Below are 15,693 nucleotides of genomic sequence, written 5' to 3'. Positions count from 1 at the left end.
AGTGCCCACCTTCTGCCCACCCCCTCAGGGCAAGGCCAGCAAGGGCGATATGGAAGGCCTCCCCTCCAGTCAGACGCCTGGGTTCCCACTTATCATCCCTCGGCCTTAGAGCAGAGCCCAGGCATCCGGCCCCCCAGCCTCTGGGCCTGTGGGCATGGAGCCGAGGTTTCGAGCCTCCCAGCCAGCCTGGTTCCTGTCCCATTGTGTGTGGGGCAAGGGCGGAGCGAGGGCCAGCAGCGCAGAGCCCCTCCCACTGCCCCCTCCCCTTCTTAAGGAAAAGACTCCGGCTCTGCCCGGAGCAACAGAGCTGACGCCTGGCCAAAGCCAACATGGGCAACTTGAAGAGCGTGGCCCAGGAGCCCGGGCCACCCTGTGGCCTGGGGCTGGGGCTGGGCCTCGGGCTGTGCGGCAAGCAGGGCCCGGCCTCCCCAGCACCTGAGGCCAGCCAGGCACCGGCACCCGCTCCCGCGCCGGCGCCAGACCACAGGTGAGGGCCACGGAGGCTGGAAACAGGTGGCAGGAGGGCGGGTGTCAAGGCCCGAAGACCGGGCTCAGAAGGGCTGGAACCTGCAGCCCAGTCAGGGCCATGTCACCAAGCCGAAAGGCTGTCAGCGTGGAAGAACAGGATGGTCAGGGAGGCTCAGGGGACCCGGCCCAGGGCCAGCAGGCCACGGACGAGAGTCAGGGGTAAGGGTGCCAGCTTTCCAGGTGCAAATGGCCAGGCCATGAATGCTGCCCTGCTGACGAGAGCTGTTTGACTCTGAGCAAGTGCCTTAACCTCTCTGAGCCTCCATTTATATAAAATATGGATATAGCAGTACTTACCCCACGGGGTTTTTGTAGGTTTCTAGTTCGCGGCAAGACTTCAACAAACACCATGATTATTTAGCAGGAGAAGAAAGGAGCTGGGGAGCAGGTACAAGGAGATGAAAGGATGGGGGAGAGAGTTGGGCTGGAAAACTGAGGCCCTCCGTGAGGGACTAAGAAGGCAGGGCAGCTGGGCCCTCGTCCCCTGCTCCGGTCGCCTCCTCCCACCAGCCATCTACCCCAGGACTGACCCTGCAGCCCAGCCTCCAGAAGGGGCCCCTCTGGGGCAGAGGTCCCTGGGACTAGGAAGGCCACAGCCCAAGGCCAGGTGGGGCACCAGGCCAGGCAGAGGAGCTCAGTGGGGAAGGGCTCAGGGGCCAGGGGCCCTGGCGCACAGACGCACCAGAGGCCTGAGTCCCTCCCTTCCTCCCCAAGGCTGGGCTGGCGGCTCTGGGAGGAAGTGATAAGGCCTCTGAGGCTTCCCTTCACAGGACGGCTACTGTCAGGAGGGGTGTGAGCGAGCGAGCGGGAAATCTGGGCTGAGGAATCCCAGCTGGGGCTTCCTTGCCTGGGCCCCCAGCTCCCTCTGCTCAGGGCTGGGTCCGGCTCAACCTCTGGGGCTTGGACACCCTGTGCCGGAGTGGGGGGGGCAGTGGTCATGAGGACCCAGCCATGGGCCAGGGGCTCAGGATCCCAGTGCCACCACCCCAGCAGCCCCGGGGTCTGGCTGAGCATTGCCGAGAAGAGTGAGACGGGCCTGGGTACAGAGGGGACCGTCCTTTCCCAGGCGCCCCCTGAGCCTCAGATGGCACCTCTGTAAAAGGGGCACCGTACTGTGTACCTCCTAAGGCAGTCATAAGGGCTGTGAGAAAAGGTAAGAAAACACACGGGGAGTTCCCGCTGTGGTACAGTAGATTAAGACTCTGACTGCAGCAGCTCCAGTCCCTGTGAAGGCTCAGGTTCCATGTTTGACCCAGAGCGGTGGTTAAAGGACCCAGCGCTGTCACTGTGCGGCGTAGGTCATAGCTGTGGATCAGATTCAATCCCTGGCCCGGGAACTTGCTTGTGCCACGGGTGCAGCTATAAAAACAAACAAACAAACAAAAAAACAGAAAAGAAAAAGAAGGCCCATGGGAAGCCAGCAATAAGTCACTGGATTCGTCACGCTGTTGGGGGGGTCTCCAGAGCGGCCGAAGGTGACACGCTTCTCTCTCATGACCCCAGCCCGGCTCCCAACAGCCCCCCGCTCACCCGGCCCCCAGAGGGGCCCAAGTTCCCTCGCGTGAAGAACTGGGAAGTGGGGAGCATCACCTACGACACTCTGTGCGCTCAGTCACAGCAGGTGAGGCCCGAACCCCTCGGCCCAGTCCGGGTCCAGGAGGCTGAGGCCAGGCCCCTCCGGAGCCGGCCCCTGGTGTCCAGGAGGAGAGGAGACCGGGCCGAACCGGAGGGCTGAGGGATGTGCAGGGGACGTGGATCACACTCAGCCTCCAGCCCTGGCCATTTCTGCCCCCTTCTGCCCGAGCCCCGCCTCCCCGTTATTTCCAGTCTTAGCCCAGGCCCCGTCCACCTCCCTTCCGGACCCTCGTTCCCTCTGCCCCAGACTCCACCTCCAGGCCCCAGGCCCACGGCCCCTGCGCCCCCATGTGGTCCTGACTTTTGTGCCACCTGCTCGCTCGCCTCCCCCGCCCCCAACCCAGGACGGGCCCTGCACCCCCAGACGCTGCCTGGGGTCCCTGGTATTTCCACGGAAGCTGCAGAGCAGACCCTCCCAGGGCCCTCCACCCACGGAGCAACTGCTGAGCCAGGCCAGGGACTTCATCAACCAGTACTACAGCTCCATCAAGAGGTGAGACCCTCCGCTGAGACCCGCAGCCCATCCTTGTCCTCCAGCCTGGGTCCTGTCGAGACCTAGAAATGGTGACAGGTCCCCCCAGGACCACTCCCATTCCTCCCATCCTGACCCCACGCAGGGCTCAACACCCACCATGCCACCCTCCCCCCAACACTCACACAAGCCAGGGGGCTCCCCCACCCATGACTTCCTCCTGCTCCCCTTCCTCTCCAGGAGCGGCTCACAGGCCCACGAGCAGCGTCTTCAGGAGGTAGAAGCCGAGGTGGCAGCCACCGGCACTTATCAGCTTCGAGAGAATGAGCTGGTGTTTGGGGCCAAGCAGGCCTGGCGCAACGCTCCCCGCTGTGTGGGCCGGATCCAGTGGGGGAAGCTGCAGGTGTGGCAGGCTAGCAAACCGTCCGTGTGGGGACTGGGGGACACAGAAGAGGAAAAGAGGGTGTGGTGGCTCCTGAGGTTTCAGGGAAGGGGGAGTCGGGGGGGAGTGGGAGATGCCTGTCCGTTCCCTTAGAAACTGGTACCCAGGGTCTGTGCAGGTGCAGGTGGTCAGGGAGCCTCCGCGGAGGAGAAAGAGCCCTGGTTCGCAGCTTGGGACACCCCCAGCCCGGAGACAGGGCCATGACTCCCTGCCCTACCTCCTCCCCTGCTCCTGGGGCTGACACTCAACAGTCCCATCTCCCTCCTGTCCCCTACCCTGGGGGCTCAGGTGTTCGATGCTCGGGACTGCAGCTCTGCACAGGAGATGTTCACCTACATCTGCAACCACATCAAGTACGCCACCAACCGGGGCAACCTTCGGTGAGTGTCCCCAACCCTGCTCGAGGCCCCGCCCCTCCCCCTGCCGCCACCGCCGCTGCTGCCGCCAGGTGGTGAGGTTGGGATCTGACTAGCTCTTGTCCCCACATCAGCTCGGCCATCACAGTGTTCCCCCAGCGCACTCCAGGCCGCGGGGACTTCCGGATCTGGAACAGCCAACTGGTGCGCTATGCAGGCTACAGGCAGCAGGACGGCTCCGTGCGGGGGGACCCAGCCAACGTGGAGATCACCGAGGTGGGCACAGGGAGGCAGAGGAGGGGGAAGCCATCCCATGAAGGGTGAGGTAAGGGGGTCCAGTCGAGAGCCGTCAGTGAGGAGTTCTCGCTGTGGCACCATGGGATCAGCTGTGCCTCTGCAGCACCAGGACGCAGGTTCAATTCCACCCGGCACAGTGGGTTCTGGCATTGCCACAGCTACGGCATAGGTCACAACTGCTGCTCGGATCGGACCCTAATTCCAAATGCAAAGGGGTGGCCAAAAATGGGAGGAAAAAAAAAAAAAAGGAGCTCCAGTGGTGACTCAGCGGAAATGAATCTGACTAGCATCCATGAGGACACAGGTTCGACCCCTGGCCTCGCTCAGCAGGTTAGGGATCCGGCGTTGCCGTGAGCTGTGGTGTAGGTCGAAGACGTCGCTCGGATCTGGCATTGCTGTGACTGTGGTGTAGGATGGCGGCTGCAGCTCTGATTTGACCCCTAGCCTGGGAACCTCCATAGGCCCCAGGTGGGGCCCTAAGAAGACCAAAAAAAAAAAAAAAAAAAAAAAAAAAAAAAAAAGAGCAGTCAGTGAAGCAGGGACAGGAGATGCCAAAGAAGGGACCCCTCAGACCCAGCTCTGTCCTTGCTCCCTGCAGCTCTGCATCCAGCACGGCTGGACCCCAGGAAACGGCCGCTTTGATGTGCTGCCCCTGCTGCTCCAGGCCCCAGACGAGCCTCCAGAACTCTTTGCTTTGCCCCCTGAGCTGGTCCTCGAGGTGCCCCTGGAACATCCCACGTGAGCACGAGAGGGACTGGGTCCCACGGAGGAGGGGGCTGCCCAGGGGGGTGGCCAGGCCAGTGAGGCTCCGCTGGGGCTCACCCTACACCTTGGCATCCACAGGCTGGAGTGGTTCGCGGCCCTGGGCTTGCGCTGGTATGCCCTCCCAGCAGTGTCCAACATGCTGCTGGAAATCGGGGGCCTGGAGTTCCCAGCGGCCCCCTTCAGCGGCTGGTACATGAGCACAGAGATTGGCACCCGGAACCTGTGCGATCCTCACCGCTACAACATTCTGGAGGTGAGGACCAGCGGCGCTGCGGGGGGAGGGCAGGGAGCTGCATGCCCACCCCCTCGGGCTGACATCGGATCCACAGGATGTCGGTCACAGGGAGAATCTGAGCGAAGTCAGATCTAGTTCTAGTCTGCCTCCTAAACTAGGGCTGCGGAGGAAGGTGCTGGAAGCACCAAGGCTGGGGCTGGTGCCTTCGGGTGAATGTGTGGTTCTTCATCTGGAGGTTGGATCTATAGGTCTACATAGCTGTCATCAGGTTCTCAAGGCGGATCTTGACTCGAAGCATGTTAAAAACCCACTTTAGAGATGAGACCTTAAGACCCAGGGCTGAGCAGTACCTGGCCCCAGGTTCCTCTCTGCTCTGTGGTGCCTCTGCAGGCAAGAACCTGAATCAGCCCCAAATGAAGCAGTCAGGCCTCCTGACGGCCACCCATCCCCTCCCCCACTCCCACTGCCTAACTGGAGACCAGATGCTCTCCACCCACCCCCGCCTCCCCCACCCCTGCCAATGCCATGTGCCTTGCTCCCAGGATGTGGCCGTCTGCATGGACCTGGACACCCGGACCACCTCCTCCCTGTGGAAAGACAAGGCAGCTGTGGAAATCAACCTGGCTGTGCTGCACAGTTACCAGGTACACAGGCCCTGACCAGCCAGGAGCACATGGGACCGGAGCTGAGGCAGCTAGAAGGAGTTCGAGAGCCCCACACGGGGCACATCGGGCCTCCACTTCTGTTGTTTTGTTTTCTTTTCTTTTCTTTTTTCTTAGGCCACACCTCCGGCATATGGACGTTCCCAGGGTAGGGTCGAATTGGAACTGTAGCTGTCAGCCTAGGCCACAGCCATAGGAAGGTGGGATCCGAGCCGCGTCTGCGACCTACACCACAGCTCAGGGCAACTCTGGATCCTTAACCCACTGAGGAAGGCCAGGGGCTGAACCCACATCCTCACGGATACCAGTCAGTTTCTTAACCCACTGAGCCACAAGGGGAACTCCCGGGCCTGCAGTGCCGCGGGGATGCAGTACAGCGTCCCAGGCGCTACCACGTGGGGGCCCAGCGGATCAGCGCATGCTCAGTAATCCCCTCCCAGGGCATGCTGGGTATCGCGATGTGGGACCCGCTGGCTTCTAGAAACTGTAATTCCAGGATGAAGGGCAGGCTGAGCGCTGGAATTTGAGGAAAGTGGTGCCTGCTGAGCACTCAAGTGGGGTCTCAGGAGTTTGGGCAGTTTTGGTGGGGGGCACGCAGATGGCGGAGATGGGAGCACGACCTCGCCTGCCGCAGCAGTTACAGGCGACACTGTGGTTTGAGGTGAGGGAAGTGCAGGGTCTGGGGGCCGCGTCTGAGCCCCTCCCTCGTCCCCCGCCTCCCCGCAGCTGGCCAAAGTGACCATTGTGGACCATCACGCCGCCACGGCCTCCTTCATGAAGCACCTGGAGAACGAGCAGAAGGCCAGGGGCGGCTGCCCTGCCGACTGGGCCTGGATCGTGCCCCCCATCTCGGGCAGCCTCACGCCCGTCTTCCACCAGGAGATGGTCAACTATGTCCTGTCCCCGGCCTTCCGCTACCAGGTGACCGCCCCGCCAGCTCTAACGGAGCAGCCCCCAGGGGCCTCCAACCTTTGCGTTTTTTTCCCTCACTTCTCCCTCCCCTCCCGCCCCCACCCTCACCCCCATCACTTCTCTGCAGCCAGACCCCTGGAAAGGGAGCGCAGCCAAGGGCACCGGCATCGCCAGAAAGAAGACGTTTAAGGAAGTGGCCAAGTAGGTGCCCTGGGAGTGCTGCCCTTCCCCCACACCCAGGGGGCTCCCCGCCCCTCCACACCCACCGCGACCTTACTTGGGGCACACGCGCGCGCTTGGGGAGGCCCTGGCTCCGTGCGCCTGGGACCCCCTCACCCCACCCTGGCTCACTCCCAGCGCGGTGAAGATCTCGGCCTCACTCATGGGCACCGTGATGGCGAAGCGAGTGAAGGCGACAATTCTGTACGCCTCCGAGACCGGCCGGGCCCAGAGTTACGCACAGCAGCTGGGGAGGCTCTTCCGGAAGGCTTTCGACCCCCGGGTAGGACTGAGCCCCTAGGGCAGGGGTCTGAAGTGGGGGGGGGGAAATGGCCTCTGTCCCATCTTCAGACACACCTGGAGGACAGGAAAGGGTCACAAGTCAGGGCCCAAGAGGAACCCCAGAATCTGAGTCGGGACCTGCGGAGGGGTGGGGGCGAGGGGGGAGCAAAGAGTGAGAAGGACCAGGGCAGTCAGCCCGCAGGACATCTGTCCTTTCCTTGCCTGTAGGTCCTGTGCATGGATGAGTATGACGTGGTGTCCTTGGAGCACGAGACGCTGGTGTTGGTGGTAACCAGCACCTTTGGGAACGGGGATCCCCCAGAGAATGGAGAGGTGAGGGGCCCCTGGGAATGAGGGGCGGGGCCGTACTGGAGCGCTGAGCAGGACTCCCGCCCCCACGATGGAAATCAGAGATGCCCTGAGAGGCCCCCACAGCCGGAGCGTGGACCCGAGGGCCTGCCAAGCCACACTCCAGGGCCATCCTTGTGGCTGCACCCCCCCCACCTGCCACACACACACACACACACACACACACACACACACACACACACACACACACCCCTGCTTACTGGGTTCCAAGTCTTTTCCATTATCAATCAGAGTAAGTGCTTAATAAGTGGAAGGCACTTTCTGGCTGGCCAGACAGTGACAAGTGGGAAAGACAACACCTAAAATGAGATCTCAGCTTTGTCTCTTCTTTTTTTTGTTTTTGGTCTTTTTGCCATTTTCTTGGGCCGCTCCCGCGGCATATGGAGGTTCGCAGGCTAGGGGTTGAATCAGAGCTGTGGCTGCCAGCCTCCGCCAGAGCCACAGCAACTCGGGATCCAAGCCTTGTCTGCGACCTACACCACAGCTCACGGCAACGCCGGATCCTTAACCCACTGAGCAAGGCCAGGGATCGAACCCGCAACCTCATGGTTCCTAGTTGGATTCGTTAACCACTGAGCCACGATGGGAACTCCTGTCTCTTCTTTTCTTAATGAAAGAAAAAGAGCACCGCTCAGATGCCAACAGAGATTAGGGAACTTCACTTTCTAAACAAATCCTGGAAGAAACAAACTAGAGTCCTACCCTTGAATGTTTTGTTTTGTTTTGTTTTGTTTTTGCTTTTTGAGGGCTGCACTACCGGCATATGGAAGTTCCCAGGCTAAGGGTCCAATCAGAGCTACAGCTGCCGGCCTAAACCACAGCCACAGCAACACCAGATCTGGGCCGCATCTATGACCTACACTATAGTTCTCGGCAAAGCTTGACCCTTAACCCACTGAGCGAGGCCAGGGATTGAACCTGCATCCTCATGGATACTCGTCAGGTTTGTTACCACTGAGCCACAGCAAGAACTCCCGAATACTCTGTTGTTAACCATCATCTCTGCTGCTTCTCTGTCTCTGGCTGCCCCTCGCTACTCATTTCTGGGGCCTTTATCTGTTTCTGCTTCTAAATGCCTTCTCAGCATTAAGTACCCCGGAGCAGAATTCTGAAGGAAGCCTTCCCCCTTACCTTGCTGCCCGTTTCAGTCCTTCTGATCTGCCTTTTAAAGAAAAATAGAGCAATTCCTGTGGTGGCTCAGTGGGTTAAAAATCCGACTGCTATCCATGAGGATGCAGGTTCGATCACTCAGTGGGTTAAAGGATCTGGCTTTGCTGCAGCTGGGCTCAGATTCAATCCCTAGCCCGGGAACTTCCATATGCCAAGGGTGTGGCTGAAAAAGAAAAAGAAAGAAAAATAGAGTTTCTAACTTTTATAGTGTAAAAGTAATATTTACATCCATGTGACCCACAGTCATAGCTAAACATTTTTATCACTTAGAAAGTCCCCTTGTTAATTCCCCAGGTCAGCCCGCTTCCCCATCTCCCACCAAAGGTGACCACTCTCCTGACTTCTGTCACCTGTTCTAGAACAACCTAGATGGTGGGGGGCTGCAGCATGGTATTCTGGCTTCTTTCCCTCAGCCTGTTTCGGAGGTTCCTCTCACTGTTGAGTGATTCAGGGGTTCATTCCTGTCCACGGCGGAGTGGCGCCTGGGGCATAAACAGTTTATTTCCCCCCCACCCCCCACCCCCGCTGACGGACACCTGGGCTGTTTCCAGCACTTGGCTATTGTGAATTAAGCTGTTATGAACATTCTTGTGCAAGGCTTTTGTGGCCTTATGTTTTCATTTCTCTTGGACAAATACTTAAGAGTGGGATGTCTGGGTCAGTGGGTAGATATGTGTTCACTTCTTAAAATTTATTTTATTTATTTTTTTAATTTTTTGGTCTTTTTAGAGCTGCACCCACAGCATATGGAGGTTTCCAGGCTAGGAGTCGAATCAGAGCTGCAACTGCTGGCCTACACCACAGCAACCTGGGATCCGAGCCGCATCTGCGACCTACACCACAGCTCAAGGCAACGCTGGATCCTTAACCCACTGAGTGAGGCCAGGAATCGAACCCATGTCCTTATGGATACTAGTTGGGTTCATTAACCACTAAGCCATAACAGGAACTCCTACTTTTTTTTTTAATGAAACTGCCAAAGACTCAAACAGATTGAACTGCACACTAGTTCTGTGCATTTCAATGTGTGTGTACATCTCACCTTGAATTTTTTTTTAATGGAGCAAACCTAGGAATTTGCCCCACAGAAAAAGGCATATATTCACTAACACAAACAAGAATATTTATAGCAGCACTGTTCATGATATCTCCACACTGGAAACAATTCAGATAACTCTCAACCATAGACTGGAGAAATGCATCATTGGCTATTCAAAGGAAATGCAACAACAAGGGCGAACAGATTTCAACCACACTCAGCAAAATAGATGAATCTCAAACATCATGTAGAGGGAAAGGAGCCAGACACAAAAGGATCAGTCCATAGGACTCTGCGTTAAGTTCAGAAACAGGCAAAACTAATCCATGGTGTTTTAATCAGGAGAGTGGGTATTTAACAGGGGGGGCGGGGTGGGGGGTGAGCACGAAGGTGACAGGTGACCTCTGGGGTGCTGGTGATGTTTCTTGATGGGCTGCTGATTACACCAGTAGGTTCCATTTGTGAAAATCTATAAAGCTGTGTGTTTGGGGAGTTCTGTCGTGGCTCAGCAGAAATGAATCTGACTAGCATCCATGAGGATGCAGGTTCAATCCCTGGCCTCACTCAGTGGTTTAAGGATCCGGCATTGCCATGAGCCGAGGTGTAGGTCGCAGATGCGGCTTGGATCTCACCTTGCTTTGGCTGTGGTATAGGCTGGCAGCTAAAGTTCCAATTTGACTCCTAGCCTGGGAACCTCCATGCGCCTCGGGTGTGGCCCCCCCAAAAAAAAGACAAAAAAAAAAACTGCGTTTATAACATGTGGCTTTTCTGTAGGTACATTGCACTTCAAGAAAATGTTCAGAAAATAAAATAAAGGTAGTACATGCTAGTTACAGTGAACCCATAAACCCAGCACCTAAATGCACCTGCAGTTAACTCAGGGATGTTATGGCCTTGCCATGTGTTGTTTTTTCCTGTGTAAAGGTTGTTGCACGTAGTTCTAAGCTGTTTCCCGGGCAGCACGTGACACGTCTCAGCCTTTTAGAAGATGTCAGTGTCACCAGCGATCACGGCAATGCAGGGAGATCGAGAGCTGGTTTCTCCCTATTGCATCGGCTAAAGCGTTAGCGGCTGGTCACAGCCAGTGTCGAGAGGAGGGAGGAAGGAGGAAACCGTCCTCCCGATGCTGGACGGCTTGACCGTCCCATCAAGCTTTTAAATCCTATGACTCAGCAATTCTGCTCCTAAGAGCTACCCTGTGAAATATGCAAAGGAGGAAGCACATGGATATGAGTGGTTGAGCAGTGTCCGGAGACCATCCAGATGTCCTCAGTCGGGGGAGTCGGGTACACGATGGTACCTCCAAGTGATGGGCTACTATGTAATCATTCCAAAGAATGAGGCCAGTCTTGGTGTGTGGACCTAGAAGGACATCCATGATAGGTTATTGACAAAAAGCATGCAAGTAAAATATAGTCCCCTCTTTATTTTTTATTCTATTTTATATTTTTAGGGCCACACCTGCAGCATATGGAAGTTCCCGGGCTAGGGGTCGAATTGGAACTATAGCTGCCGGCCTACACCGCAGCCACAGCAACGCAGGACCTACACCACAGCTCATGGCAACACTGAACCCTTAACCCACTGAGCAGGGCCAGGGAGTGAACTCTCATTCTCCTGGATCCTAGTTGGGTTCACTAACCGCTGAGCCGCGAAGGGAACTCCCCCGTTTTTATTTTAAAAAACTAAACTGTAAATACAGATGTGTGTGTAAGTGCAACGAAGCAGGCAGGGCTCAAGGGGTAAACAGCTGTCCGTGGTCCACAGCGGGGGTGTGAGGCTGGAGGCAGGACGAGGGCAGAGTTGCTCTTCTATTACTTTACACCCTCCCGCAGCATTTTCATTGGATGCCGACACTTCCTCTCCGCAGAGTTTCGCAGCAGCCCTGATGGAGATGTCGGGCCCCTACAACGGCTCCCCTCGGCCTGAACAGCACAGGTGAGTGGGGGTGGGGGTGATGGGGGCGGGAGAGGAGGGGGCAGTGAGGCATTTGGAGACGCAAAAGGAAAGGAGATCTAGAAGTTCCCCTTGTGGCTCAGCGGTAACAAGACCAACTAGTGTCCATGGGGATGTGGGTTTGGTCCCTGTCCCGCTCAGTGTGTTAAGGATCTGGCATGCAGCTCGGATCCCAGGTGTAGGCCGGCAGCTGCAGCTCTGATTTGGCCCCCAGCCTGGGAACTCCCATGTGCTGCCAGTGTAAAAAAAAAAAAAGGAAAGAAAGAAAAGGGGTCTAAAGAGGTCTTCCTCTGGGCAACAGGTAATTTTCCCAACAAGCTGAGGACACATGAGCAGAGACGTGGGAGACCTTCTTCCTTGAGGCCTGCCCACTCGCTGTCCCCAGGACTCTTGAAGGGCCAGTCGGTCCTGAGGTCACCTTCAGAGAGAGGAGGGGGGAGGCCAGGCCGGAGGCTGAGAGACACCTGGAACACGGGCCCTCAGCCCCAATCCCGAGTCTGCTTCAGGGAGCGAAGCCAGCTCCAAAGGCGGAGACCCTGAGGCTGTCCCCTGCTGGGTCTGGCCCCGGAATTGTCTCCAGTGCCCTGTGACACCCTTGTCTTCGTCCTCTCTTGCAGGAGTTACAAAATCCGCTTCAATAGCGTTTCCTGCTCAGACCCGCTGGTGTCCTCCTGGCGGCGGAAGAGGAAGGAATCCAGTAACACAGACAGCGCGGGGGCGCTGGGGACCCTCAGGTCTGGGGAGCCTCAGAGAGGGGAGCTGCGGAGCTGGGGGGACAGCTGCCTGTGGCACACAGGGGAGGGACGAGGTGGACCCCAGTAACGGCTCCCTGCACCCCAGGTTCTGTGTGTTCGGGCTGGGCTCCCGGGCATACCCCCACTTCTGTGCCTTTGCTCGTGCGGTGGACACACGGCTAGAAGAGCTGGGTGGGGAGCGCCTGCTCCAGCTGGGCCAGGGCGACGAGCTGTGCGGCCAGGAGGAGGCCTTTCGAGGCTGGGCCCAGGCCGCCTTCCAGGTGAGCCCCCAGGCCTGGCCGACATTTCACTCCCGCCACCCTCCAGCCCCAGTTCAGACTCACTCCCACCTGGACACCTGCCCCGAGACCTGCAGCCCTGAAGCCAGGGCCTCAGCAGTGCCCTGACTCATTTGGTCCCCTGGCTCATCCCGTTCCTCCAAAATCCACCTGCAACCTGCCACTGCCCTTTTGGCTGATTCCTGAACGGTGAGGGACAGCATGGCCCTGACAGTGTGGGAGGAGACTGGCCTAGGCGGAAGAGAGCAGCCAGGAAGCCTAGGGCAGGCCCAGGCTGCCCCCCACCCCAGGTGGGCGCCGAGGGCGGGGGTGCAGGGGCAGGATGGAGGAAGAAGGGTAGGAGCAAGAGAGGATTAGACATGGGCTTTTCCTGTGGTGCCGCAGATTAAGGATTCAGCCTTGTCACTGCAGTGGCTTGGGTCCAGGTTCGATCCCTGGCCTGGGAAATTCCGTGTGCCACAAGTGTGGCCAAAAACAGAGAGGGTGAGAGAGAGGCAAGGGCTGAAGCTGAGAAACTACGGGAAGTCAGAGGCCAGACAGGCTTGGGGTGGTCCCTGGACTGGAGGGAGTCCTGGGTTCTGGGCGTGGGGCTGGTTCTAGGAGGGGCTGGTCCCGGGGCTGTGACTTTCTGATTCTGGGCTTCCTGCAGAGCCACTCTGACTGGGCTGGGAACTAGGCCTGGAGATGAACAGGGCTCCTTCTCCCAGTCCTGACACAGCTCTGAGCCAGGGTCCCGAGGCTGGGGCTCAGCAGCCCTGACCTGATGGCGAGGAGGAGGGCAGCGTCCTAGGAGGCGGGCTGGGGAGGGCGGCGGCACAGGTGCGGGGATCGCTGGGGGCAGGAGGAGGAGAGGGATTGGAGAACAAGACTAAAGAATCCCGACACACAGTAGCGACAGGAAGCTGGGATTGGGGCAAGAGAAAGGAGGAGCATGGCCTGAGGTTTGGGGACATGGGGACACGACATTAGAGGCACAAGGTCAACTGGAGGAGCTTCCAGCCCAAAGCAGGAAGGCTCTGAGCTAAGCAGGGTGGCAGCGGTGGGGGTAGGAAGGAAGGGAGGGGGCCAAGGAAGGAAGGAAGAGATACAAGACCTTCCACGCACAAAAGAAAGATTAACAGGACCAGCGATACGGGGTGGGAGGGAGGGAGCGACCAGTTCTGGGGAGGATACACACCCTTCCCGGGGGGCCAGCCCCTGCTGTGCTGTGCAGCGGAGGACACGCCAGCCAGAGACCCTTCCCGTGGCCACCAGAATTCTGTGTGCCACTCCAGGAGCACGTAAGGGCTTTACATAAACTATCTCATTGAACCCCAGTGGGTCTTTAAGGAGGCGTAGAGATTGAAGCTGATAAGTATAGAAGCCAGGACAGGAACTCAGTTCCGAAGGCATGGATGCGTTCACTGAGGGCTCCCGTGTGCCAAGAGCTGTGCGCCACGGGCTATGAGATTCAAGCCAGAGTAACTAGCAAGTGGCGGTGACACATGCAAAGGAATAGCCAGCACAGCAGCTGAACCCAAAATGGGCTGAGGATCACAGTGCCGTCAGGCCCAGCCCTGTTTCTGGTCCCTTTGTTCCAGCCCCCAGGGCTGCCTCCCCCACAGGAGCGAGCCTCCAATGGGCACCGCTGCTCCGGCAGCCCCGGGAATGGAAGGGGGCAACCAGGGACCCAACAGGCCCAGCTCCACCTCCCCGCCAGCCCTGCTAAGCTAAGGTGGGCTCAGGTGCTCCCCAGCCCTCACCTCCCACCCCCAGGCCTCCTGTGAGACTTTCTGCGTGGGGGAGGATGCCAAGGCTGCCGCACGGGACATCTTCAGCCCCAAACGGAGCTGGAAACGCCAGAGATACCGGCTGAGCGCCCAGGCGGAGGGCCTCCAGCTGCTGCCAGGTACGCCCCAACGTCCCCGACTCTCTGGACTCCCTGCGGTCCTCAGACTGACCTGATCAGGGGCCAGGCCCCGGTCCCTGGCTCAGTCCGTCTCATTTGCCCCCCACCCCCTAGGCCTGGTCCATGTGCACAGGCGGAAAATGTTCCAGGCTACGGTCCTCTCGGTGGAAAACCTACAAAGCAGCAAGTCCACGTGAGAAGGGCCCCCCCAACCCGTCCCTGCCCCTCCCTCCCCAGAGCTGCACCCCCTCCCCCAGCCCTCCTCTAACTGCCCCTCCTCTCTCCCATCCCCAGCCGGGCCACGATCCTGGTGCGCCTGGACACTGAAGGCCAGGAGGGGCTCCAGTACCAGCCGGGGGACCACATAGGCATCTGCCCGCCCAACCGGCCAGGCCTCGTGGAGGCGCTGCTGAGCCGTGTGGAGGACCCGCCACCGCCCACCGAGCCTGTGGCAGTGGAGCAGCTAGAGAAGGGCAGCCCTGGTGAGCGCGGTGTGGTCTGGGGCGTGACAGTGAGAAGCACTCCATCCCTTTGGCTCCAGAGTCCTCTCAGGTTCAGGACCTGGCAGAAGGCTGCCACCTTCACTCATGGCCACTGTGTTGCCTCGTGCCAAGCTAGTCCTGCTGGAGTCTCCTTTTTCAGAACCCAAACCTACACCCCCCATTAAAAGCCATCCCCTGCCTCTGGGCACCTCCCAAAGGCTTCCCCGGCAGCCTAGCCTGCTCTGTAGCTGGCAGTGGGTCTCTTCTGCTGCACCAGTGCCTGGAAATTCAAATAAGCTGAGCGAGCAAGGGGCAGGAGCCCAGAGAACCGAATCCAGCAGGGACCCTCAAACACACACACATACACAGAGGCTGCCCAGACAGGCCCACTACCACTGTTCACGGGCTTGGTCTCCCATGAGGCGCCATGAGGTGTGGCTCGTCCTCGTGTACTCCCCAAGCAGTCAGAGCCCCAGACGATGCAGTTCTGGCATGGCCGCCTCCTCAGAACTCCCCGTGCACCCCCCAGGTGGCCCTCCTCCCAGCTGGGTGCGGGACCCCCGGCTGCCCCCGTGCACACTGCGCCAGGCTCTCACCTTCTTCCTGGACATCACCTCCCCGCCCAGCCCTCGGCTTCTTCGGCTGCTCAGCACCCTGGCTGAAGAGCCCAGCGAACAGCAGGAGCTTGAGACCCTCAGCCAGGTTGGGAGCTACCCCGGGGCAGGGGGCGGGGGGGGGGAGGGGGAGCAGGGGCCAGTGAGGCAGGATGGGCAGGGGGAGGGGAACCCACCTGGCTCTAAGGAGTTCCTGTTCATCTCTGTATTCTCAGGCCTTAAAGAGACACAGAAAAGGTGCCTCCAGAGATGTTTGCTGGCCTCAAAATTCCCACTGTGGCTCAGCAGGTTAAGAACCTGATGAGTATCCACGAGGATGCAGGTTCAATCCCTGGCC

The 15,693-nt window shown here is 58.8% G+C and overlaps 1 protein-coding gene across 1 annotated transcript in view; it reads left to right on the top strand.

Annotated features, from left to right (window-relative positions):
- Nucleotides 1-326: 326 nt before the first annotated feature.
- Nucleotides 327-15,693, top strand: part of NOS3 (nitric oxide synthase 3) — a 19,711-nt gene continuing 4,344 nt past the window's right edge. The window contains 20 exon segments of the mRNA NM_214295.2: nucleotides 327-487; nucleotides 2,032-2,149; nucleotides 2,508-2,656; nucleotides 2,876-3,038; nucleotides 3,366-3,457; nucleotides 3,568-3,709; nucleotides 4,329-4,468; nucleotides 4,574-4,748; nucleotides 5,273-5,374; nucleotides 6,119-6,313; nucleotides 6,432-6,505; nucleotides 6,662-6,806; nucleotides 7,034-7,138; nucleotides 11,254-11,321; nucleotides 11,957-12,073; nucleotides 12,180-12,354; nucleotides 14,128-14,260; nucleotides 14,375-14,453; nucleotides 14,555-14,742; nucleotides 15,272-15,444. Coding sequence (NP_999460.1) covers nucleotides 330-487; nucleotides 2,032-2,149; nucleotides 2,508-2,656; nucleotides 2,876-3,038; nucleotides 3,366-3,457; nucleotides 3,568-3,709; nucleotides 4,329-4,468; nucleotides 4,574-4,748; nucleotides 5,273-5,374; nucleotides 6,119-6,313; nucleotides 6,432-6,505; nucleotides 6,662-6,806; nucleotides 7,034-7,138; nucleotides 11,254-11,321; nucleotides 11,957-12,073; nucleotides 12,180-12,354; nucleotides 14,128-14,260; nucleotides 14,375-14,453; nucleotides 14,555-14,742; nucleotides 15,272-15,444 — 2,691 coding nt within the window. The 5' untranslated portion in view covers nucleotides 327-329.

Source organism: Sus scrofa, chromosome 18 (assembly GCF_054392235.1).
Source record: "Sus scrofa isolate SSC_HxYL_T2T_F1_AM1 chromosome 18, Sscrofa_HxYL_maternal_Yorkshire_Landrace_v2.0, whole genome shotgun sequence".
Taxonomy (NCBI): Eukaryota; Metazoa; Chordata; class Mammalia; order Artiodactyla; family Suidae; genus Sus; species Sus scrofa.
Note: the sequence above shows the minus strand (reverse complement) of the source record. Positions and strands in the feature narration are given on the sequence as shown.